The sequence below is a fragment of the Dermacentor andersoni genome, chromosome 7 (assembly GCF_023375885.2).
Source record: "Dermacentor andersoni chromosome 7, qqDerAnde1_hic_scaffold, whole genome shotgun sequence".
NCBI lineage: Eukaryota > Metazoa > Arthropoda > Arachnida > Ixodida > Ixodidae > Dermacentor > Dermacentor andersoni.
In genome coordinates, this window is record NC_092820.1 from 97068840 (window position 1) to 97096025 (window position 27186).

At 44.8% G+C, this 27186-nt stretch overlaps 1 protein-coding gene across 1 annotated transcript; it reads left to right on the forward strand.

The window, feature by feature from the left end:
- The first annotated feature begins 855 nt into the window (after window positions 1-855).
- On the forward strand, window positions 856-19042 carry LOC126534064 (protein obstructor-E-like). The gene is made up of 4 exons (XM_050181298.3): window positions 856-962; window positions 3952-4149; window positions 14477-14685; window positions 18865-19042. The coding sequence occupies exons 1-4, from the start codon at window positions 920-922 to the stop codon at window positions 18901-18903; spliced, it is 489 nt and encodes a 162-aa protein (XP_050037255.2). The 5' UTR covers window positions 856-919; the 3' UTR covers window positions 18904-19042.
- Window positions 19043-27186: the final 8144 nt, after the last annotated feature.

Sequence of the window (27186 nt, forward strand, 5' to 3'; positions counted from 1 at the left end):
CGTGATGCAGTCACCTGCCTTCCTAACTTGGCGCGTGTGTGGTCTTCTTCCCTTCTCTCTCTTAAATAGCTCATGGGACTTCTCTTCGTTGATCCGCGCAGCCGCTTCTAAATCACGCTCACATTTTCACTACACGGTTTGCGAAATTGAGCACTTTGTCCGAAAATCCAGCGCTGTTTGCTGGATCACGTCACCCACTTTTCTATCATCAACTGTAGACAGTGGAGTGGAACAATGCAAACAGGTATTCATTAGCCGCAATGTTTTTTATGATTTTGGCATATGAGTGCATGGTGCATTTGGTAAATAACGCTTCATTTGTTTCATATACATCTTGCTTTTACGTGCACCGACACTTTTACAGTTACGCGCGGAAAGTTTTTTTTTTTCTTTTTTCCTTTTGCAACTACGTTCTTTCGGTAGCAGAAAATGAGCATCCCTTGACGCAAAGGTGCGTTATAGTTAGTGGGCTATCCTGTAGTGCGAAGCCTCAACACGGCTGAACAATTAGGATTACGAGCGCTTTCCCTCGTCGCCGTTTAAAGCCGGGCTTTACCGGCAGCTTCGTGTTTAGCGAGCAATCACCTCTTACATGTGCCACGAAACGGGATTCTTCGCTCCTTATTATTCATTTGCCTCCCATCGTGCTGCAAACTTCTTCGTAGAGTTTATCGGTTGCCGGTATAAGTTTTCCGAAGAGTGTATCGCACACCGCCACCTTCTCTACGTGGAGACGCACACGCAAGACTGGATTGGTAAATGACAAAAAGCGGCCAGCTTTCAAAGGGAGCAGGCCCGATTGAGCACAGGCTGCCCTGCGTGGCGGCTCACGCAAAACGGCATTCCTGATATCCGGTTTCGGGCAAGGGGGACGGCGGACGAAAGCGTCTCTCATAGCGCTCCCGGCAACTACAGCGACATGAAGTGTGCCATCTTCTCTTTAGCCGTACTGCTAGGATGCGGTAAGTGGCGACATTTATGTAGCAGAATACAAGTTGAAAAAAAAAAAAAGATTTGATAAAAATAATTTTAGAAAGCCTGTTAAATTACTACTATGAAACAGGGGGTTAATATGTGCAACCTTACGTCTTCGCAATTTTCACAACTGTACAAGCAATACTGACATGCATAATTATTGTGGCTTCAACCATTATTAATATTTAGCCATGTAACTCACTTACTTTCTATATTCGCGTGTAAATGTATTGTTTGTTTCTCGAACCAAGCGTGTTTGTCCTAGAACGTGATCTTTTTGTCCAGTGTTTTTTCTGTAATATAAGGAACTGTAGGACGCTGTAAAAGATCTAACTATATTTTTGCGTTATATTGTGCAGAATCATGTTTTTAGCTTATATTTTGAAAAATTGTCACTTTGCGTCCATTTTTTGCTCGGCAGTCCCGCGCTGCCATGCCTTGTAACCGTAGGGGGCAGGTTGTTTTCCAAGCAGCAGGCGCAAAATTTTTGTCTGCCTTACCCGACATGTTGCAATAAAAATAAACTTCTAACTGCAAAAATAGGCGATTTCTGGTGCGTATTGGTATGGTATAACGGGAGCTACAGACAAAACAAGCACGACGAGTGCTCAAGGTTTACTTGAAAATAAATAATTGTAAGAGCAATGGCAAGCGCAATTAGTGCAATCTGGTTCACATGGCTATTTACGACTTCATTACAGTGGGCACGTTTTAAGATTTCTACCTAAATGTAATTTTTCAAATAAACCGAAAGTTTTTAGGGAGCGCTCGTCTTCTCTGTTCCTCTTTCTCAGTGTCGTGTAGTCTTTACTGTTGTACCAACTACGGCATTTTTCAGTACGCATAAGCTTTTCTTTAGAAATAATTTATGCACTGGCTGTCGTCCTCGCTATGGTAGCAGCTGAAGGAAAATAGGTAATGAATGGCCTTGACTGTTGTAATTGACGAAGTGTCAAAATGAAATCATATGAAAAGAATTCACTACTGCATAGGAATTCGAAGAGTGCAGACATTGGAAGCCGCCATCTAACAGACGGAGTACAGCTTAAGACATCCTTTTTGTAATGCAGGCCCACAAGAACGAAATAGGACGATAAAATGCATGGCCGGTTTTAGAAACAGGGAAGAGAAACTCGACAACAGCCAACCTGCTACAATATGTAGGACGTGAAATGTGACACTTCAGAGAGAAACGCAGAAGCACATGCAATAAAATAATCAAAGGAATTTCAAGAGCGACGAAAATAAGAAGCCCCATAAGTCCAAAATTATCATTAGATTCTGTTGTACATACCTCCAGTTTTAGTGATTATGAGCATGTAATTTGGTTACAACTAACTAAATGCAATAGGTAGCGTAGCCGTGAAGGCTAGTTCCCACTCGCATCAGACTAGCAAGGCACGTCATCATTTCTTTTAACCATAAATGCTCCGCAAGAAGCTCTTGCGTGATGCACGACCGGTATGGGTATTTCAGCGTTTTCCCCCACATAATTGCGGCCGCCACTACAGAGTTTAGGCCCCGGGCTCTTGTGCTTACAGACATAATGCAAGAGCCACCACACCACCACTATGGGCAATCACGCCTTAGAAAGCTTAGAAGCCCAGCTTATGTGGTAGGTAGGGGGCTTTGCGGTCTAATCTTTAAGTCTTGCTCACTCCCTATTCGTAGGCGGCCCATTTATTTTGCGGAGCGCGTTTGTGCGGTAAACTACACAAATGACTCTACTCCCCCTATCATGTTGGCGCCCGAGAGTAGCATCCACCGCGCAAGCCCACCGCACACTGAAATGTTTGGGGTTCTACCCTTGCCTACATCTTCTGAGTAAGCGCTCTCTAAGAATGCGGTCACGTTCAACCTTGGTCAAAGAAATCGAGTTACCTGATCAGCTTTTAAAAGTCCTTTTAATATGTGTTGCTTGTAAAACTCCCTGTACGAGGTTTCAACGAAGGAACAAGGCTTAGAAGGCGGAGTAAAATCATGTCAAGTGGCTTTTATGCTCCCGCAGGTGGCGACCGCAGTGTAATGACGGAATGCCTTAAAGGAAGCCCGAAACGTTTTACACAATGTTGTACAGACGTACTGACTGGTTAGGCTAGGTGCTACTGGTGAATAAGTGACACATTTTGGTCACCCACGTAAAGCGTGTGCTAGTTCTGAGGTTATAAAAAATGTGCATCGTGACCCATCGCCGCGGTACCATTCTCCTGAGTTTTAAATCGCCAATCACTTGCAAAGTACGGGCGTCCGTGACACCAATTGTGCGAGCTATACGATTGCCTACCAACGGTGCCTCATCGGGATGCCTGAAACATGGCTCTTCATTAAGCCTATTTTAATTAGTATAGGTAGCAATGATAATTTGCGCGCGCCTAAAAATAAGTGCACAACCGCGACAAATCTACTTTCCTTGAAACCAGTGGCCCACTTCCGCCTGGCAACGCGGATCACCTGCTACAGCTGTGGCAATGGGGCTGCTGATAGGATGCGGAGGGGCTCTCCCATAGAGATAGGAGCAGAGATGTCTTTAGCGTGGCAGGAAGTGCACCCGCTCTATGACGCACGTATTGCACTGCACGTGTAGGCAGTGAGTAAACGGCAGTGACTACACAGTGTAGACGCCAGCGCTACACACAAATTCACTGGTCAATGTCAGCACCGAACTTAATGTTCAATCCACTGATCACCGGCAGTATTGAAAAGAAAGGCCCTTTCAGTGGTAACTGCCGGTTCCGCTTTTGTCTAGGCTATAGAAACGGTGCACTGCAAAACCGGTTCACAAGTCGTGACACAATAACTACCACTTCACATTTCAAGTTCATAAGTTGCAACAGCATAGATCTGATATATGTGACCTTGGTACGTGCATTGTTCACTGTGCGTTCTTATGTTGGTACACAGATTGTTCTAGATGTCGCAGTATTTTCATTGAGTACAGGATAAGCTTCATTGTTTAAGGAACCGATTACGTTGCAGCCTCCGCGGAGTTCATCTGTCCGAGCGGAAACGGCTATTTCCCGGACCCGGAGCAATGCGACATGTACTACGAGTGCCGCCGTGGAGTGGCTACGCCAAAGCTGTGTGCTGACGGCATGGCATTCCACGACGGCAATCCGCTGTACGCACGGTGCGACTTCCTCGCAGCAGTGGACTGTTCACGGAGGCCGTACCTGCGTGAGTTCCCGACAAGATTATTAGCAGCTTTTTAACGCGTCGGCAGTACTAGTGCCAAGGTGAAAAAGTGTATGTGATTGAAAAGTGCGAAATGATCACCTGGTACACACATAAACACACACACACACTGAGACACACACGCACGGGACCATTTCTCACTTCTCACGCACATACACTTCTGTCAAACGAAATACATATACATATAGAGTGCGGCTGACAATGGTCTGTTCCGTACCGCATTCAGATGCACTTCGCCCCTCGAAGACGCAGGAGGTGTATCCAGTGAGCTCCTCAATAGGTTGAGGTTCAGCTACCTCAATAGGTTCGACGTAATGATAACGCATTTCAATTTTTTTTAAATGAAGTCTCAAACAATATCCACAATATTACCAAACTGGGCCAAAATATCAGGATATACAGTTCAGGAAGGAGGCATAAGAAAATGTGATAATTTTCATAACTTAGTCCAGACGAATGCAATATTTCAGTATCAATGCATCTCACATCAATGCATTATACATACTCGACAGTCCATTATCACCAACTGCAGGTCTTCCGCAAAAAGCAGTCTCTAGTGAAGCACTGAGGTCATTCCCGAGCCTTGTGGCACTTGCCCATACACTACAAAGACAAAATTAAAACTAGTCTACGGTCTCATAAATAAACTTCAGCACTTGCACAAACATGTATCACATGCACATGTATATCACATGTATCACATGTACCACATGAGAAAGATTCCAAATAGGCTTCTGGCATCCTTATTTCTTTTTTTTTCCGGCAAGGCTTTTGCAAGAACGATATTATAGAAAGCTAGCGCGAATGTTAAACAAACTGAATGCCCTAATCACACCAGAGGTATGCGCTAGCAATCTAGTTTCAAGTTTTCAAGGTATAGCGAATCGATCACGAGAAAGCTCATCCAAAACTTCAACATGTCGCCTGGGCCCCCCGTCGCGAAATAACCTCATTGTGTCGCATGTGGGTGGGTGTCGCATTTACAAATGCCTCTTCATCCCTAACGGGACTGGCCAACAGTGCGGCGCACAATTTGTGTGAATGTATATTAGAGCATTTCCTGGTGCTACTGCCCATGCTTGCATGGCCAACGATGTGCTCTACAAGCTAGACTCCGCCGACTGAATAATATCACAGTGCCCTGGGAAGGTTCTGGTATCATTCCCTGAGGCAGTCTTACATGCAAAATGCGGCAAAAAACTTTCTGTTCTACTCTACTAAATTTAAGAATGAGTCGACTCTACGAGACGTTGTAACAGCGGACGTTACACTGTAAACGTCCTCACGGTGACAGACTTTCGTCGGTGAGGTCTTTAGTCTTTTTCCCCGTATCTTTTCCCTCTTTACCTCTCCCAAAGTTAAGGATAACAAACCGGGTGCGTCCTTTCTAGATACAAGATTTAATGATATGCTTGTACATCCAAGGCAAACCTCTTTACTTTTCCGTCTTCGCACCCCTCTGTCTCATTCCTCCGTGGCTACATTCCGTGTAGCTTTACGTTGCATTGAGCGTACAGTGCTATAATGCTTACCGCGCTGTTTAGCGCACTCGCATGCATTTGTGTAGTCCAAAATGCTAGGTCGAACCCTGCTCAAAGAAACGGGATAATCAACGGGCCGTAGCAGACTTCGGCGGTAATAAGTGCTATGGCGGCGGAGGACTCACTACTACAACGAAATAGGAGTTTAAATTCGCTTTAGGGGCTAAATGCGGTATAGCTAAAATCTTAGAGCCGATTGTATTTAAAGTGCACAAGAATGAGCCTTTTAAACAGGCAAATTGACAACCATATTAAGCTAAAGGTTCGAATATTTTTCCGGCAGCTGTAAAAGCAAAACCGGAAGTGGTGGCGCAGCGGTAGCTTTTCTTTTTGCGGCATTATCGTTCCGGGAGCAGGTGTCCTTTTTTTGTTAATGCGGCAGTATGCGGCCTTTAAAGGTGGAGAAAATTGTATGCGTGTAGAGCTGTTCCCGCGGCAGAGGTATTGGGGGGATGAAAAAGGATAAAAGGAGTGTATATATGCATATTTGAAGGAAGTAGTTCTTGGGATCTGGTGTTTTATAATTTCGATAAACTGCAGGTGCACGTAGAAAATCAATAACAGATATCAAATTTCAACGTTTCGGCCGGTGTCCAGCCCTCATCAAGAGTACAATGAAAGCACGGCGAGCTCAAGTTATAGATTTTCTGGTAAGTATGAAGAAAATTGAAAACAGGAAAGAAGGAATCAAAGAAAGCGTATAGTATCATCAGTAGCCAAGCGTTTGCATTCACTCTATTAAAAAGAAGGGGAAAAGAAAAGTAGACAAAGCGTATGTAGCCTATGAATACCAACACGCGGGCATTCAGGGGCGCCCACAAGGCGTGAAGAATTAAACATGGAAAGAGGCAGCCAGTGGAATGAAGGAGAGAGAGGTAACATATTAGCAGCGATAGGGGTCGCACCTACTAGAAGTGTGCTTTCCTCGCTGTTTGTTTGAAGTTACTAGAACATGTATGAGACCACGAAGACGATCAACCCCCCCCCCCCTCGTTATATGACCCCCTTACTACGATCTCCACTACCCTCTGAATTCCGCTAACTGCATTCTATTGCATTCTTCGCACAGGTGGTATGTTTCGTGATTAAGGCAAAACTGTTTTTGATACAAAGTCTACGCGTGATTGAAAAATAAAATAAAAAGTAATGAAATACTATATCACACAGTCAAGTAATAAACGTAACAAATATCAACATAGCCGAAGGGCGTGAAGGACCTTTAAATAATGATGCGTAAATAAACACATTACTTCCTAAACGCGATATATACAGGGTGTATTTTTTAAGTTTTACGGAATTTTAAGATTGCGCCTGTTGCAGACAACGTAACTGTAGTCATTGAGGCGGACTATTCAGAGAGGCGAGCATTACTTGGACGAGAAATTTATACACTTACCTAACCAATTAACGAAAATTCACTAATTATGTTGTTATTTAGTTGCTTTGTGGTACATATTCTAATTTACGAATCGTAGCCAGCAAATGTGTAAGGCGTGCCCGCTTAGAATGGATTTCCAGAATGGCGCCAGTTTAGAGATTGGCGTCACCAAACTCGCCGTATAACAATGCACTGTTGTTCCACTTACTTTTTAAAAACACTTTGTTTTATACATTGAAGCACATAAGGAGTTGGAAAGCCTAAGTATTTCGCTCCACACTTTGTAAAATAATATATCGGAACTAGTCTCATCATGGCAATTCATTTCAAGTATATACGTATTGCGATCTCAACGGCTATATTTCGTAAAGTGCAATATGTGCCGTAAAGAATTTGCTTAAAAAGTTAGTTAGTGAGTTTTTGTTATTCACTGGAATACGTGTTTCCATTTCTCATGCTAGTAATGTCCGCGTCTTTGAATAAACCAGCTCGAGGGCAAGAAATACGTTTTCTGCAACAGGCGTTTTTAAAAATTCTGCAAAACCAAAAAATTATCCCCCTGTATTATATGCAACATATAATGAACAGTAAATGCATAAACCATACAGCCAAATATTGATTGGTGCATCAAACATGTTGGCAATCTCGGAAACATGTCGCTTGCTAGTTGGCCATGCACATCACCCTACATATCATTTCATTAGCTCCCCTAGAAAGTGTGCTGCATTTGTGTGTTAGAAATGACTCGTGAGCTTCTCGGTCGTAGTGAGTGGAGAATCTTCATTTGTGAATAGAGGCCTTGAATTTTTCAACAGTGTGGCCTAACGTGTTCAAGTGTTTCGAGAAGCGCAGCTGCGGTATAGGTCTTATGTGTGAGTTGTGATTAGTAGAGCTTAGCCGAAAAGGGGTCTCTGTTTGGCCCATGTATATGTACGCCGCAAATGGTGCATTCGAGGAGATGTACAACGTTGCAAGTCATGCAGTTGTAGTCCCCTTGCATTTCGAATGGAAATAAAGATGCGGCGCTCATGGCAACATTCGTGCTACCCGTCACGTGCCAGAGTTTGCACGGAAGGTTTACGCGTGGTGCGCAGCTTTCCAAGTAATCCGTCTATATATAACACGCGGATGTTCAGGAACAATTTGGTGCACTTTCGCCCTCTGTAAGGGCACGGTACATTGTTGCCGGAGAATGAGATTAATGTTAGCCGTTATTCCTGAATATCTGAGGATGCGGTACGTCTATGAACCTGGGGAAGTGGGTTTTCTGCTGCTGAGAGCAACATGATCAAGGTTCTCTGCTTAATTTTTATCATGCCGCTGATAACAGAGGTAGGATAACAATGGCGCTGCAATCGTTACGGAGTTGCTCACAGTTCAAAGAAAAGTGCTCTTGTAGTGCATATCTGCCTGAAACTAATAGCGCGGCATTACGGGATTCCTGTTGCACATTGTTTTACATGGATACTCTGAAAATATGAGTATCAGTGCTTATCGGTTGGTCTTCTGTAATCTGGTGTGCCATGCTTGTTGCTGTGAACACTTACAGTAACACTCGGAAATGTGATTGCGAAAGGCGATCATGTGTGGGGGAATGAGATTGTTGGATGGACTGCACTGAACTGAGAAATGAACTTCACCAACTGTTCCTCGCAGTGGGGCCAACCTAGGAATACGTCGTGTATGAACCTTTTGTAAAAGAGTTGTTCAGGGCGCCGCTCTCGAGAAACTCTAATACCAATATTCCCATGTATATATTGCGGTAATTTGGACCTATCTTAGTGCCCATTGATGTGCCTTTGATTTCGACGAAGTGCTTTCGATTAAATGCAAAATTATTTAGCTCTAGTACCAATTTTAATAGGTTCTGAATTATGTGACAATCAATGGGTTTCTCAGCTCCTCACCCCAAGCTCACTAGGCCTCAGGCACTGACATTCAGACTGCTGCAGACAGAAACCTATCCCAACTTGTTCACGTTACATGCGATATATCCGGAGATTTACACTGATGACGCGTGCCCTGCTTGCGGGGATAGATCAACACTTTCGCACATGCTCTGGGGATGTATCTCTATAGCAAGCCCTGACCTCAGCTCAGCTAGGTGGGAGGCGGCCCTCCGCAACCCACTCCTGGCTGAGCAACGTTGGGCTGTCCAGCAGGCCCACGATGCGGCTGGCAGGCTAGGCCTGTCGGTCCCGACGTGGGAGCGGCCCGCGACGTGCTAATACGCGTTCTGCAGGACTGTAAAATAAAAGTTACTCAATCAATCAATCAATGGGTTTCTCAGAGGACGACTATGAAAGCAGATACACAAATGCACAAATGCCATCCACGTGTTCTATAATCGTATACAGGGATACAACATCCTGGGTCACTAAGAGGCTGCCTGTGGGGATACAAAGGTCCATTATTTAGGATAGGATGTGAGTGGTGGGTTTTATGCAAGAAGTGAATGAATGCAAAATTCCTATCATTAGGCCATCTCCGTAACTCGACATTTTGCCAGAGACAATCGTTCAGCCCGGGTTAGTTTCTTTGTGTGCTTTTGGTAGAGGAGAAAGCTGCGTTTGGGTAGGCCCGGGAAGAAGCATGGACTTGATAACGGTATCACAAATTCTGTTTTCTTTTGTAAAGTCGTGGAGAGTCCCCTGAATGACTTCTGCAAATGCTGAAGTGGGGTTTGGGTCTATCAGTTTGTGAAACATCATGTTTTGCAGCTTGTGATCGATATTTCTTATGTAGTCCTTGGTACTAATAATTACAATGGCGCCTCCTTTGTCCGCGGGCTTTATAGCTATGGCTTTCCTACTGCATAAACTTCCTGATGCGTTTTGTTCTTCTTTAGTGAGGTATCTGTGGAAGCGCTTTTGCTTTCTAATGTCCGAGATTACATCCTGCTGAACTGCCTTAATGAGCATGTGAAGGCGTTTGTCACATGGCGGCGGCGGAGTCCAGCGCCTTGCCGACGGCAGTAGCGGGCGTTCGCGTGGTAGCTGATGTGTGTCATGATAAAACTCACAAAGTCTCAGACGACCGGAAAACTTGTCCAAGTCATTGTAGAGCTGGAGTTCATTCGAATATCCACTGGCGGGACAAATATTTAGACCATTGGACATGACATTGCATTCGAAACCCGAAACATTTACATTGCGCAGGTTAATTCTAGTTGACTGTGTCTGCGTCCTATTCACACAAATGCAGCTACCAAACGAGACTTTGTAATTTTGGGTGTAACTGAAGAGAGCAGAGACATATCGCATTAGCTGACGCCCGCTAGCCATTTAAAATAAATTGAATTCTCTCTCACTCTCTCTCACTATATATATATATATATATATATATATATATATATATATATATATATAAACATACGTTATTTTCATTTTTTCAATCGCCTCTCTACAACAGGGACCGGCTTCGCACACTTAATACACCTACAATTATTCGCCATTGGCAGTCGTGAGGATAATGCATAAAAAAAAGAAACAATAAAAACGAAACAAAAGTGAACCTAGGGCCCCAGAACGTAGAACTGTTCCAGTCATTTTTTATTCAAAACTCCTAACGTCAAACGTACATTACCACCGATGCAAGCATCAGGTGGTATCCTTCAGCATTGCCTGGAAAGCTGAATCAACGCGCTTGTCGTTTCGAGGGTGCCACTTCCTTTTGAGTTCATTTCCTTACCTAATTGCGCCGATGACACCACGCTCTGGATGTGTGAAGGGTCGGATGGCACAGTTGAAGAAACGCTCCAACATGCCACCGACATCGTTGTGCAACACGTGAACGCAGCGGGACTAAAGTGCTACCAGCACAAATCGGAGCTCCTCCTGATCTGCCCACCCGACTGAACGATGCACAAGTCACCCTCACCTCACATCACGATAGGCGTAAACCGCCAATCAGTAACTCACGCTGAGCACATGCGACTACTGGGCATGATACTGCAGCAGAACCGACGGAACGGCATCAAGACGACCGGCTCCAGACGACGGCGAACTAGAGCACAAAACTGCTACACAGAGTAAGTGCGCGTAAGCAAGGTATGAAGGCGAAGGAACTGCTCCACTCATCCCAGCCTTTGTCACCAGCTGTCTCACCTGTGCACTTCCATACCTGCCTACAGTTAAAGAAGACAGAACACGTTCACCTCCACTGTATTATACGACACGCATGTAAGGTAGCCCTCGGCTTACAAATCGACCGAGAGAAACTTCTTCAACTGGGAGTTCACAACACCATCGAATAACTTTTTGAAGCACACCGCACATCACAGGTTCACCCTCTCCATGGTAGCAAGACCACCCACCGGATCCTCGCACGAGTAAGCCTCAGAGCGTCCCCGCCGTCATCCCACTACACACAAGAGGCGTGTTCGTCATCAGACCGCTGCCAAAAAACATAGTCACCGGGCACCACGACCTGCAGAAGTAGAGCGGGGGCCCAAAATCTACACAAGACCTACGGGACCAACTCCGCCGTGGCATACGTCGATGCAGCGCAGTATTCTGATCGACCCCACACCGGCGCCGTTTGCGCCTTCCCAGGTCCAGGACTCAAGGCGCAGACAGCTTCGAGCTCACTAAGCGCTGCCACCCCCACCGAAGTAGAAGAAACTGACATTGCACTGGCAGTGGCCTCAACAGACACTTCAATAGGTATGAGCGACTCCAAAACTACCATAGCAAACTGCGTGAGGACTGGTGGCACAGACCACAATAAAGCTCCGGCAGTCACTACACAACAATGAAGAACCGCGATCCGTAGAGTTGATGTTGGTCCCGGCTCACGTGGGCAATCTAGGTAACGAAGCGGCCCACCAACATGCTCGAGCATTCGTCAGCAGATTGGTGGGCCTGCCGGAAACCGGAGACCTTAAACGAAGTCCTGCACTCATATCACGACATTGCCTAACACTACCGTCTTAAACGACACATTAGGCCCGCACCGCACACTAAGCTAAACAAGCGTCAGAAGATCACCTGGCGCAGGTTAGAGACACAGTCATACCTGAACCCCTACGTTTAATCGTACATTTACCCGGACCGGGTAATTCCATACTGACAGTTGTGCAGCTAGCTAGCTACGCCTAGTCACATGTTCTGGGACTGAGAAGGATGCCCTCCCCGATCTTGTGGCTTCTCCCCCACCTGCATCGTGGGAGGAAATACTGCTTAGCTCCAGCCCGGACATGCAACTTGGAGCCATGGAGCAAGCCAAATAGGTCGCCGTCAGGCATCGCATGGCGGCCACGTAGCCTTCCATGACAAGTCGATGAACTAGCTCCCCACTCTGACACATAAAGTTGTCCCTCTCTTTCTTGTCTAACTGTCTGAGAAGAGGCGAGGTCACGATCCCGTGGAGAAAGCTTTCATGGGGCCGAGCTAGCCAAATGAAAGTACGTAACCGGATGAGTATGGTGGGGCCGGCCATGGCGACTGGTCCGCTCCCCCTTCCCTTGCTTAGTTTGCGGTGGCTGGTGGAAAATTGCGGGAGCATTGAAAATGCCCATAAAACGGATCCTCAGCAAAGCACTGTTGGCAGAGTGATGTCGCATACATGCCGAAATGTATAGATAACATTGTACTGTGACGTAAACTCTTTTAATATACGGAAATAAATTCATGCTCGCCGGTAGCTCCCAGTAACCAGTGCCACAGCGATTGGTTGCACTGGCACAGCCATCTTCTATTCCTTTAGAAACGGGGCAGTCTCCGGTTATCCTGAAAACTTTTCAGTTTCCTTCGGCATATTATTGCGCCTTTACCGCGTACACGACAATTCAACGCGGTGAGTTTTCGCATTTTAGTGACGTCGCGTTACAGACGGTCAAAGTGGGCCCAGCAGGAAAAAGTTTTACCAATAGGAATTGGCTAAACGGCGCCTTTTTCGTTAGTGGCAAAAAAAAGCGTGGAATGAGAAATTGTTATTTTCCTTTCGGTTGGTCTATTCATGCATTATCACTGTGCACACATCTGATCCGATGGGTCATTTTCGCGGTTTTCGTGACGCCGCGTGACAGACAGGCTGAGTGGGTGGTTCCTGGAAATATTTTGACCTTTCATGGAGGCATGATTGCAGAATTGTAATCGAAAAGTCTGCAATATCTTCACGTTATAGCACTTCCATAGACGCAAAAATATTAATAGTGTGATTAAGTTAGTGCACTAAGTACACCAAACTGCATGAAGTGGCCTTGGAAACAAATACCGGCCAACTCTGAAAACAAGCATAAGCACATCGGCGAAACCTTGTTTGAGTGTTTGTGCATCCTGTCATTTATGCACCGCCCCATTTGACCGGTATAGAAACGCTTGCGTGAGAGAAGAATATTATAAACCACACAGTCACAACAGTCAACAACAAGCCTCTGCCTGTGGTGCTTTTTTGGAACTTTTTCTTTTGTTCTCGGTCACCCGACTGACTTGTTGGTGCAGGCTACCCAACTTATTTCGGGTAGTGAACAACAACCTAATGCCTGCCATTCTGACAACTTTTTATGAGATTATGCGCGAGCTGCTCCACGTATAGGATAACCGCAACCGTTTGTCGTAAGTGATTCTACGATTGAGCGACGCAAACAAGGTTCAAGAACAAACTGGAAATAGTCAACGTCACTGCAATGCAATGAACGAAACAGCAAGCCGTCTTTTAAAGATGTGACCTACTTGTCAAAATACCACGATGACCATGTACGTCTTATTACTGAAGCCTTTCACATCCACGATAGCGGCGAAGCATGTGTAAGCCTCCTCTCCCTTTCTCGCCTTCCGAAGGAGATAGCCTTCCTGTCTCATTGATTAAAATTCTTTGCCCCTGCGTATGCAAATTTCTGTTGCTATTGGTGCTGCGAGATACTTGTAGAGTGTATATATATGGGGACTGAACGAATAAAGGTACTTTGTTGTTAGTCAGCGCTGTGGTGTATGTGCCTGTCTTCGTCTTGTCGTTTAGTATTATTTTCTGCCCTGTAGACAAAATCATTGATTTACATGCACGAGTCATAAAACCAACATAAAAAATAACTTCCATTAGGTTGTTACACGCAGTTGTCATTTTTCTTTTCGTATATGAATGTGATTCAAGAAAATGCGACCCGTGTATGGTTACGTATATCTACAGCCAACATATCCCGTAAATATACGTAACAAAGCACTAATAAAAAAATGCAACATCTCACTGATAGCCCAAGAAAGTCAGCCGTAACGCACAATAAATTATTGACATTCACGTTTCACCACACATAAATATTGGAGATCCCAGGTGAGAGGATCTGCGTGAGTTGATCGATTGAGATGTGCAGTTACGTCACCGCGCAACCACTTGAAGAAAGACCGCTTACTCTGATAGGAACAAATTAACATGGTGCTAAAATTGTGCGCAGAGAATGCCAAGTCGACTCGAAAGTGCCCCCGCGCCAACGGCTACTTCCCGCACGAAGATTATCCGCGGGTGTGCCAGCATTTCTACACCTGCAGTGCCGGCGTGCCATCCAAGCTCTCCTGCCAGAAGGGACTCGCATTCAGCATAAAGGCGGGTGGCTGTGAATGGGCCGCCAGGGTGCCTGGCTGCGAGCACGAGGCCGCCTCGCAGGTAAGCCGCCGTCTTCTTTGTTAGCGTACACTCTTTCTTACCTTTCTTCATCACCGCCATGTACCATGCGCTTCCTGAATCTTCAGAACCAGTCTGTTGGAATGCTCGCTTCTGAAACAAGGGTAACTTGACATTGAGGGACAACCCCCGCTCAAGCAATAACTACAGAAAACAACGCTCACCATCACAAATGTGAGCCGTGCCAAATCGAAACCCAACCATGCTACATATAATGTAGCGGGGAACTTCATTTAAATAAATAAATAAACAGTAACTACTAGCTAAAGAACGCCTAAATTCTGAAGACGTCTAAAATTCCTAACATTCTACTCGCACAAGTTTGTAATAGGGGAGTAGTACAGCAGTTGCTTGCACAATTTTGTTTAGCACTGCCACTTCTGTCATGCGGACACGGAGTATACGTATGTTCATAGCGCCAACGTGCCCCTGCGGGCTGTCAGAACGCCTACTTAGAAGCTCCAGCGTTTCGCTGGAGCTTTTCACTAATCTCACTGAAACACGGCGGGTCCGCATGCGCACTAAGACCACTCCGTCGGTTCAGATGCAGAAACAATGTGCGGCGCGTGCTGAGTCTGCTGGAGCTCAACGCCGGATGCACCCTGGCGCGGGCCTGCGGGAACACACGGCCGAGAAATGAGAATCCTAACGAAACCTTGCAATTCTAAAGCGCCAGACGGGTGTGCATATCGTGCCTTCTGGGACCATGCAGCACTACGGGAACGCGAGGTCAACGCACCGTGACAACGCTGAGAAAAACACTAATTCGAATCAATGCTGCTCGCGGTCACTGAAATCTCTCTGTTCGCGTGCCTGCCCACGCTATACCACGCCGGTTTCCTTAGTCTGCTTATGCTTACTGGAACGCATACTGCCACTACAGCTATGAGCCATACACTTCAGTTAACATTAGAACATGTTGCTATCCCATTCGTTGCTTCTACCATAAAGGGAGACTGGGATTTGTTTTATTTCACAGAAGCACAATACTGCGCCCATTATGCCATTGACATTTTTTCCGCCACAACGGCATGCCTCAGATACAGATCGTGGTTCTCGCAGGTAAAATCTCGGGCACTCTTTAAAGTATACAGCACGTCATCATACATGGGCTTGAGGATTGATCCTGCAAATACTGAAGTTTGAGGTTTAACCCTATTCCGAGGATATTAAGGCCTAAAAATTCGTGCCGATCCCGAACATAGCGAAACAAAAAAGATTTAGGCGTCCGCACTTGCTAGTCCCCATAAGCGAGCTGTGAGGCGATAGAGCGTAGTGTACCGTGATTGCGGCCCTATCTCACCCCTAACAACCCGGTGAAGAAGACATTGTCTTCCATCGACTTGAAATGGATATTATGTCACTTTCCAACTTTATCATTGTGTAGTTTGAAAAGCGAACACCAAATGTGGTTAATAAGTTGTTCGTTGTCCACCAAAACGTGGGGACGCTATATTGTCTAAACCGAAAAAGCCCAGCTGCCATCCCCATGTTCTCACGAGAGCGTCGACCGACACGACGGCCAGCGCCTTGTGACGGAGCGCAACTAGAAAGCAGCGATGATGGGCGCACAGTTCCCGTCCTCGAGCGTCATGTGCTGGGCTGTTCCAATAACCACCACATAGCAATGGGCTTTATTCGCTTCCAATGCCAACAGAAATACGCACACATGGGCCTGCAAGCACAATAGTTAAAATAATCAGCAGCAGCAGCCATGGCAGCCTATCTTTTAAAGCGAAGCGTTCCCTTCCCTCCATAACTCGGTGCCGCTTCGATTCGTCAGTGGCCGGTCGGGATGTGGCCGAGCAGATTCTTCCTTATGCTTAATATAGTACGGCCTGAACTCCCAAAGGTGAACTGTCGTCGTGCGAAGCGTCATACTGGGTGCCCCACGTACTTTGTGTCAGAATTAAACAAATATGAAGTGACTCGTAGCTGGACAGAAGAAATGCAATTTTGTTTGCCGTCACTTTGAGCAAGATAGACTATTCTTTCTATTTTTACTAGTTACATAAGTAGTGAATACCGATTAATCAACTGATCAAATATTATACCAGGAGCATACCAAAATTCCAAATCTAAATTGGTCTTGCTGAATACGTACTACACAAAAGATTTTATCAAGCCTGAATGAAATCCCCCGAAATATAATAAGTGCAGCATGGTTACCCCACAACGCTAGAATGTACTGCGAGTCAGAAGAAGTACGGCAGAACCCATCTCACGATGAATGTCGACGTTCATTCGACTAGTAGTGAAGTAACGTAGCGACGCACCGTACTGTCCCCACAAAACCTCGTTATGTATAACCCATGCATTGAGCTGGGTTTCTCTCTCGCCCATCCGTCTTGGCACGCTGGGTCATTCAGCGCCACCGCCAATAAGTTCGCGCGTAGGAGCTTGTGGGAATACACATTGAGATAAATTTGTCTGAATATGTATGACGCGGGTTCGATTCCGCAAACACCAGAGAAATTTTGATCATTTATTGTTTGCCATTGAAGACACGCACGTATTGAGTGTCACATGGTTGCCCCCGTTGGCCTAAAAGAGGCGCATTGAAGAGTGGGGTGTAGCCAGTTCTACATACGCAGTGCAAAGTTGGAGCACAAACTGTTAGAGTGAGAGATAGATACAGAGGCAGCCCACGAAAACCGCGTTAATTGAGTGCACTAGAAATGATAATCTTGTTATTATATGCAGCGAATGATTTTTATCCGTACATAAAATTTCCACTGCCGATGACAGTGACACCCGTTATTGTTGTTTGCTGAGTGTTATGCTCCTGGCCGCATTTTCACCCAATAAAGAGTATTTACTATAGCTTTAAGTGCTTAACAATCGCCACAGCGTAACAAGATTACCTTGCATTGAAGCACTTAGGAAATTCTTACAAAAATAGTACACAAAGCTTTAGTCACGAATATGTAGCTATCACAAGACGCAAGATATTCATGCTACTTACAATATATGGCAACCATCTCATTATCACTTGAAAGTTCCACAGGTAAAAAACTGTGGCACCGGATGGACGTCAGCATACATATCTGTCGTCGTCTTCAGTCCCCTAATGTCGTCGATAACAGGTTGCTAACTTGGCCAATCACTGTCCGCTAACTTGACCCAACAGGCAAAAGTAGGGTCCCGGCGCGTTTAGCCAGCAGACAGGATCCCATCTATTCTGTCCACTTGGAGGATGTGACAAAGCAGAGAATGTAGCGGAACCGGACGTGACGTTGCCAACCTTTAGTATGGGACTGCGTAGCCAGAAACGAGCTTCTCAGATAGGTACGCGCGTTGTAACCAAGAAAAGCACGAGGATAGCTTGCTTAAAGCGGGCTTCGCAATGGCGCTCGTCATAATGCCAAGTGGCGTGTCCACGAAGAGTCATCGTTTTGTTGCGCAGTGGCAGGCACGGGGGGGGAAGAAGCTAGTAGGCATTCTTTCTTTTCTAGTATAACTCAGTTAACGATGCACACTTGGCGTCTGTTCCTTGTTTTCTACTAAACTGGTGCGTCACCTGCCCGCCACAGCTTAAAAGAACGATGAAGCAACACCAACCAACCTATGCATCAATGTGTTGCATTAAAGCAACCCATTAAAACATGAAAGAAGAAAAAAGTGTATGTGTGAGGAGTGTGGGAGGTCGGTCACGTGGAGAAAGCTAAACAAACTATATATATATATATATATATATATATATATATATGTATATATATATATATATATATATATATATATATATATATATATATATATATATATATATATATATATATATATATATATATATATATATGCATGTCTATATGTATCAGTGTGTGTGTGTGTAAGTTACAGTGGTCTGCTCTGGAGCACCGGCAGTTGCACTTCGCTCCTCGAAGAAGCCGGATGCGTGTCGAGTAAGCTCCAGAACGACAGTTTTCAAAGTGGTGCTGGTGAGGTAAATTATGTGCCCGGGACATCAAGAAAGGTGCAACGTAAGGATTACGGATGATTCTTGCATTTGCCGCTTATTCGCCAACGAATTTTAAAGCTCTATCCTTACATGCACCACGAAGTGGTCTTCAGTTTTATATTTATAGCGCTTGTTCAAGTTATGGTCACTGCTATGTAAAAAAAAAAAAAAATCTAAGTATCGATGCTTTCTTTTTGCCACAGGAATCAACGGACGCACCCGAGGACCAGGTAGAAGAATGAAAGCGAAGCTCCCGTTTTGAACTTTTTTTCCAGTGGCATTCCCCGTTTCTGTTATGAATAAATCCAATGCACTACACAAATTTTCTTGCATTGTAGGCCCTGCATTAAGATGCGACAATAAAGAATGTTTGTTTGTTTACACGACGCACTTTCTTACGAATTCCATAATCTGCAGGTCCCGGGTTAAAAAAGAATACAGGGCACAGTCCACAAAGCGTGCAGGCTTCGGCTGTTTCATGCGCGAGCTGCAACCTTGACATGCTAGAGAGAAAAAAAAACGTAACGACAAACAACACACGATTGCAAATCTGAAGTCACGATCGCTCATTTAGCGCTTGGGCCGAAATGGTAAACTTCATACACTGCGTGCGCTTGCCCGCACGCGTTAGCACTCAATCGCGCCTGGCCAGGAATAGCGGTTAGCATCAACCAAGGCCACTTGCCGGCGCCCGCACACTCTTGGCTAGGCGAGTTGGCAGATGCCGCTTTATAGTCGCATATCGATGGTGCTTGAAACTAGGCAGTCTAGCTCGACCGGCCATCCGTCCGTGAAGACAGGGTAGGAGAAACCCAAATTGCACCGATAAGCCCGCATTACTCTGTACAGGCAGCGGCAAGCCCAGTGAGCCCTCTCGCTGCAGGGTGTCACCGTAGGCACGGACGCATGTACTCTCGTATGCCCAAGATGCAGGGACCACCACAAGCCGAAAAACCGCGACGGCGCACCTGGGACTTCAATTTTGCGCACTCATCTTGTTCTGCAGATAGGCACGCCCGGAACGTATCTTCATTTTGTTCCCTTTAGCAATGGAAACAAACCTTGGGCAGGCTATTTCATCTAATTCAGTTTGCAGGATTTGTACGACCAGCATATGCTGTTGTCGATTAAATAAATCATTTTTGCTTAACGTGTCAGTGCGTAGATCTTAATGGGAGATCTCAACGGTACAATTCCAGTGACCTGCTCTTCAAGAAGACAGTCATGCCCTTAACGAATAATCAGAAGGCTAAAATGATCCTGGCTCTCGGAGATGGCGCACGGTGACAAGACCAATGCAGCCATGCTATTCCAGAGGTGGCATTGTGGAGGACGCCCTAATCCGTCAATCTTCCGTACAACGAAGTCATTTGCGAGACGGGTAGCTTCACATGAAAGTGTACAGGACTGGGACGGTAGTTCAAGAAGCGGAAACGGATGTTTTGGCATTCTGGGCTGCTAACGCTCATGATACTGTGCGCGTTGCCAGTGCGGAGGCCGGAACCTCAAGGTCACCAGTGTAGAGGATATTAAAGAAAAATCATATGCACCCGTACCATGTACATCTTCATCAAAAACTTGAGGACGTGATTTTGAAAACAGACTTCATTTTGGCAATTGGATTTTCTCGAAGTGCGAAGAAGAACCGGACTTTCTCACTCGCGTGCTTTCCACGAATGAGGCCAATTTCTCCAGAAACGCAGAGGTTAATCTTTACAACGCGCACTACTGGAGTGACAGGAACCCTCACCGGCTCGTATAAACACGACACCACTACCAGTGGTCGTTTAATGCGTGGTGTGGCATTTTTCATGGCCACATCATCAGACTCATCTTTTTTGACGACACACTAACAGCTTAACGCTACCTCAGGGACATCGTCGAGGGCCCATGAACGACGTCTTTTGAAACATTGCACTTGCGCACTTTCCGAACATCTGGTTTCAACACGACGGTGCGTCCTGGGCATAGTAGTAGCCTGTTTTGAGCGTGGCTCGATATGCTTTTTCGTGGACAGTGTATTGGCCGGCATGGACCTGTACCCTGACCTGCAAGGTCGCCGTACACGACACCGCTGGATTTATTCTTGTGGGGCTACGTTAAATGTCACGTGTACAGCAGCTTAACTACCACATTGGAAACCCTAAAGGCAAAAGTAAACAGAGCCTTCCGCGATATTCCTACGTCGTTGGTCAAAGCTGCAACAGTGCAAGTACTAGAGAGAAGCAAGTACTGTGCTGCGTCAGACTGTGACCTGTTTGAGCACGTGTTATTAGTGGTAGTGGAAAATAACCGCTCAAAACTGGAGTAAAACATGAAGCAACTTCATGATGGCACCATATTCTTACATAAAAAGCTTGCAACAAAGATAGAAATAGGTTAAAAACTGCTTTGTTTTGCCTTTTTTTGCGTGTTCAAGAGAGAAAAAGGGCAAATGGCTAAACCAGTTGTACCTTTGTATGTTTCTTTGTGGGCTGTTCAGAAGCCTTGTGGGCTTTTGGTTTTTTTTAATTCAAATAAACACCTAAGTAGCTCTTTTCTGTTCCTCCGAGAGCTGCTTCTTTTTTCTTTTTCGTGCTCTTTCGCGCACTGTTTTTTTTTGCATTGGTTGAACTTCTTTTGTAGCTTTTTTTAAGTTGCGCGAAGGTTAAAGCTATCCCGAGTACCTCATGATCGAGCACAACATTCTTGCGTCCGCTTATACCAACGCTTATTGCACGACGCTAGTTAGGTCGCGAAACCTCTCGAACCATCCTACGTGCACAAGCGTCGATAAACCCATTCAACCGTATATCTTTCGAAGGTTGCTTGGAGGCGTTTGAGTAGTGGTGCGAGATGCACACTTCAGCACGAAATAAATGCTAATTTGGAGGCCCATGTAATGTACCCTACAACTTTCCAATTGACATGTTTGTGATTCAAGCAATAATTAGAGCTCACTAATTAAAAGCAACTAATTCATGCTTCGTGATGAAAAAGATATGGGCTGTAAGTACACACGGCTGCCGCTACTCTGCAGTCGGTGCCATTTCTCTAGAGCTCTTGGGCTTTTTGTAAATCTTAGTCCAAGTGTACTGGGACACTCGGCACACACACACTCACACACACACACACACACACACACACACACACACACACATATATATATATATACACACGGGGTGTTTCAGGGCCACTTTCAAAAATATTTAAGGGATACCTGTGATGGCCCATCTCGGAGAGGCGTACATGCATCAAAAATTGAAATACATGATCGACAAACTAGCCAACACATACTAAATATGTTTTAACTAATCACCATGTGGCTCACATTGAAGTCGACAATTTCTAGCCAGGGAGATCACAGGGCGATCCACTTGGAACGAATTATGTGGATGACACCAGTTTCGAGATATTAATTACCGAACTTTTCGGAGAGATGCATAAGCTTTTAATTTACTTTTGCGCTTCAATTCACAAAACTGTGTTCTTTTTGTGTGCATTTACCCTGACCGCATCTGCGTTGGCCTGTTTGTTTTTTACTAATTTCGCTCTTTCTCTCTTCAAATTAAGAGAAATCCTAGACCTCACTGACCTATGGTTCTTGACCTTTACCTAACAATTCAACGTCCTAAAATTGTGCTAGTCTCGTGTTTTCTCCATTAGGTCCTCTTCCACGTCAACTTTCTATTATAACGCTTCATGAAGAAGGTATTCATTATTCGTAGTCTAATGATTTCCGGGAACTCTACCAACGTCTCTCATCTAGTGTTCCTGGAATTCATGCCGTCCGTAGTTGTCACTTGCTTGTTCACCGGCCTTCTTATTCCCCACTTTTGCATTGAAGTCGTCCATGAATAACCATATGTTGAGTTTGCCCCTTTTTCATTGCTAAGTCAACATCCTTGTAAAATTCTTCCATTTCTTCATCATCGTCAGTGGAGATTGCAGCGTAGGCTTGTAGCACCTTTATTCTATACCTCCTATTAAGCTTCTTTACGACTCCTACCCTCATTAATGTAGAATTCGTCAGTGTTGCTCGCTGTGTACTTATGGATAAGATTAGATAAGGAAAATGTGCATACACCAAAACTTTATTGCAATCATTCGATGTGGTTTTGTGAAATTACTTTCTACGTTAATTGGTTGTGTTGAACGTCTGTGATAGCGTCCAGGAAAAGCGAGAAAACTGTTTAAAAACAAGAATCTAGGTTTTACGGCAAAGTCTCCCTACTCAGGCGGATATTGAATCATATTAATCAAGGTTGGTGGCGTAGATATGTCTGCGCATCTTTAAGGTTGCGAAGTGCCACCATTCTTTACAAAGCGGCCTTAGTTTTGCAGCCCTATCGGTACCCCAAATCCGGTATTTTAACGAATCCGTGTTGCTTTTCTGCATTTTGTATCCGTTTCACTATAGTGCAGAAGCATAAGCCAGTTGGTGTAGCAATGTAAAAAAGAAAATAGCCCAATATTGATTACAGAGACTGTCCATGTTCTTTCAGCTTGTGTTCCTGTACCGTGGTTTGTGTTCACGGTACTTGGTCGTTTTTGCATTTCGGTGGCCGCATATAAATGCGGCCACCGTAGGCGAGATATGATCCGGTGACTTCGTGCCGAATAGTGCGCTCCCGTAGCCACTACGCCACCAAGTTGGGTCGAAATGAGCAGCTTGCCACAAAATTTTACAGCTTAGTTCGTCAGTTGATCTGAACTTATTAAAGGTTGTGCACGGCCACGTGCATTTCGCCAAACATTGATCAAAATTCTAGAGCTTTTAGACATTCAAAACAAGCATCACACTGTGCTGTCATGATAGACTTACATCTAAACACTTGACAAACATGTAAATATGTATCACTGAGTTCAAAGACAAAGAAAGCCTAGCATACTCTCATTGATTTATCCATAATACGTACTGCAGACCATATGAAATTACACAGGTTCACACTTATATCTGCAGAGTTTATGCGATGGAACGTTCATGACCACTCTTACATAGTTTCAGGAGGTAAAAATTCAAATAAATTCCTAATCTGGTTAAAGTCGCTGCTCTGAAACTTTGAAAATGCAATGACAACAATGATATACGAAAGTGGTGTACTAAGAGGTAAACGCCACTGCAGGAGCGACGTGGAAGCTGTAGGTCTTTTCGAAAGAAGCAACCGTTAACAGGCCTCAGCCACTTGTGTTCTTATATTGGTTGAGATAACCGTCAACTGCGTGTCATTTCACATTCACTTGGATAGTGATTCCGGAGGCTCTGTCGTGCCTCACTCGCTGTTCGTTCAGCTGATTCGGTCGACTGAAGTCGACCCGACAATAGCCAAACTCCGCGTTTATACTGGCTCAACAAGGGGCGTAGCAATGGTTCAAGTTGATCACGGCGAATACTCCACATGCAACGTTATATCATGTTATGCTTTGTCCCATTCTCTCACTGCTTGCAATAGTATGTTGTCGTGACAACAAGCCCTGCTACGCTTGATTTTGTAGTACATTTATGTGTCACTTAACACTGGTTCTCAACCATAACAATCAATTGGGAGATTTGGAATGTCCATCATCTACAAAGGATAGACAGTTTCGTTCCTCAAAGAGTTCAATTTATGCTGGATAGTTTCAGGTGAAATTATCACAAGCTGTTTAGATGTGACTTGAGCACCATGATAGGAGAAAGGGCAAATCTTGCCTCCAAACTAGACTATCGGCCATAATTTTTGAACCCAGAACCGTTACATTTGCACCGTAAAGCGATCGTGAGGCGGAGTTGTACAAGAAGCAAAACATTGTGCCGTATCGCCCTGGAACCCCTGTGGTTGCCGTAATGGCCGTAAAAAAGGATGGTCGCATAAGCTTATAATAACAATATCGATAACATTAATATACAAAGATTAGAAGAACGCCTTCTATCCCTGCTTAAACATCCACTCGCACCCCATACCGCATGTTGATGAATTGTTTGCGGCTGTGCCTACAGGAGTTTGTCTTTCCCAAGATGCACCTCAGTTGTGCCTGTTAGCTAGTAGTGGCTCTCGGCTAGTCATTTGAGAGTGCTCCAAACCGCTCTGGCGAGAAGCGTTCTCTTTCCCTAGTCCAGTGAGAGCGCGTACCTTGTGCGAACACTTTTTTTTTAATGTTCTCTTAGCACGTAAGTGTTCCTAGTGGCTCCGAGCCCTCTCATTGAAGCAGTCATTGAAATTTAGAGCAGCTCCCGCCACGTCATCATTATACAGCATTGTAGAATTATTTTCTGTTGGGCCTGTTGGCCAGCTGAATATGCATAAATATGAGGAGAGGGGCTCAAAATTAACACCGACGAATAAGACATCCCATCCGGCCTCTGTCTGGGTGAATGTTGAGCCCCTTTTTATTAACGCAGCCCCGCCTCTCTTGACGACGGTCCACTGCAACGCCGGCCATTGAGTGCTGGCATGTCAACGTACGGTCGTCCCACAGGTGCCTCCGCTGTTTTCCTCGCCTGTGCTTATAAATCGGACGTTTGCTGTGATCACGTTGTTTCGCCTCTGCCGTTCCCTCCTCCAACAGGGAGTCACCGGTTCGGCTTGCGTGATTGCACTCTGCCTGATAGCGCGATGGCTGCCGGACAGTACCAACTCTGACTCGCATAATAGAGTGCATCAGTTGAACCCACCAATAGTGCGTAAACGCACAAAAATAATCACTGCAGTAACAATGCTATAGTTTGAAGCAGCGTTGTGACTACCCACTGCACTGGAAGACAATCAGACGAAATCTCACGTTTCGCTCTTCCTGCTAAGAATCGCAGTCACTAAGATGATAGTATTGAGGCAGCGATTGCAGTAAATGATGAACTTATCGTTTAGGGCGGCCAAGTAGTTATGTTGCCTGGGCATTTAATCAGAGCTGCGTCCCTTAGTACGTTTAGTACGCTTGAAATGGATCTACATGCTCTGCCTTTCTGAAGAGACAGTAGTCTGAAGAGACAGTAGAAGTGTGTTTGTGTATGTGTGCGTTTGTGTTGGTATGTGTATGAGTGTGTGTGTCTTTAAATTATGTTGTAGCTCTGCTTGGTTACACGCAACAGCTCTGTTACTTGTGGCCTCTCTCATTTTTCGATGCGCACTTGTCCTGTTCGCAATTTATATCTTGAGGCGGTGAGCTAGTGAAGCTCGTGATGCTTTCATCCTCTGGTCCTCTCATTGTTGTGACGAAATAAATAAGGCCTGTGTGCCTGGCCTATATGTTACATTCTCACTGACCAAAAAACTGGTGTGCATTAGCGTGTTGTAGCCAAGAAGCTGTCTACATGTAGCTTTGCTTGATATACGTGATTTATGCTCTGTCTACTTTTCAAAGTAGTTTAAACATTGTCCTCGAGCAATGATTTGCACACAGTCGAACTGAAATGGAGTGCTAACATAGCACATTTTTTTTCTTTATTTAGAAAAATGTATATTTTCAGAGTGAGCATGGATGTCTATTTTCATGTCGTTTGAGTGCTTGTGCGCAATGTCAATTGTAAATTTTGCTGCTCGCAGCTCGATAGAGTACGATATAAAATAAACCAAGTGATCTGTTTTTAGGGGAGGTTCGTTTCATTACTTAGTTAATATATCCCTACTAAGTTTTATATCTTTCCTTCTTATTCCAGGTAGCAACCTGAAACCTCTAAGAAAACATCGAAAAGCGTGTTTACAAAGAAGTTGAAATTTTTGTTGATTCATCATGGTATGCCACTACCAGATCCAGCTTCGGCTATCTTGAGGAATATAAATCATGGAAGGTTTATAGGAATAAGAATATAAATTTATATGTAGGAATATAAATCATGGAAATATAGAACATAATCATGGAAAATCTGCTAAGACAAATCTGACTTCTTAACTACAGTGCAGCTCTGGTTTTCGCCTTGCTGTCAAGTATGCGTTAAGTACTTCAATCTCTCAAAGGCCTTTGATGAAGTGGGCCACCGTTTTTGAAGATAAAGATGAAAATTTATGTTGCCTGCCTGATTGTTGGTAAAGGCCTTTTGAGGTAGCTGTTATTGAAAAAAAAATTAATTGCTTATTCACCGTACTTTATCTTAAACCTTCATTTCATCTCGACGTGGGCCTCAGGGTTACCTTTCCGGGCCACTGCCCTTGTGTTTATAAACGCTGTTATAAATTAGGGTAAATAGGGAACCATAATACTTTGTCCTAATGATCCGAATTTGTTTAGCCATATTTCGGCTTTGATAGACCGCGAAAAAGTTCAAAGTGTTATTCTGAGCATTCTCGATTGGCGCTCGAGAAACCATTTGTCGTCAAACAGAAAAAACATGAAAGTTACTATTTTGTCGCATCAGAAAGTGGCAATACACTTTACGTACAGATTGGAAAGTACTAAGATTTTGAGCCGTGATATTTTCCTTAATTTGGGGGCGCAAATTGACTGCCAGTTTTGCTTTAAAAATGTTGCTTCTATTTATCACACTGATTCTGAACTCCTTGGAATTTTATCCCATCTAACGCTGTATTTTCGGACACCCGCTGAAAGTTTGTCGCATGTCGTTTTCTATC

Coding starts and splice junctions, on each gene's coding strand:
- LOC126534064 (XM_050181298.3), top strand. CDS start 920: ATGAAGTGTGCCATCTTCTCTTTAGCCGTACTGCTAGGATGCG. Junction 4,150..14,476: donor TTCACGGAGGCCGTACCTGC/GTGAGTTCCCGA, acceptor AATTGTGCGCAG/AGAATGCCAAGTCGACTCGA. Junction 14,686..18,864: donor AGCACGAGGCCGCCTCGCAG/GTAAGCCGCCGT, acceptor TTTTTGCCACAG/GAATCAACGGACGCACCCGA.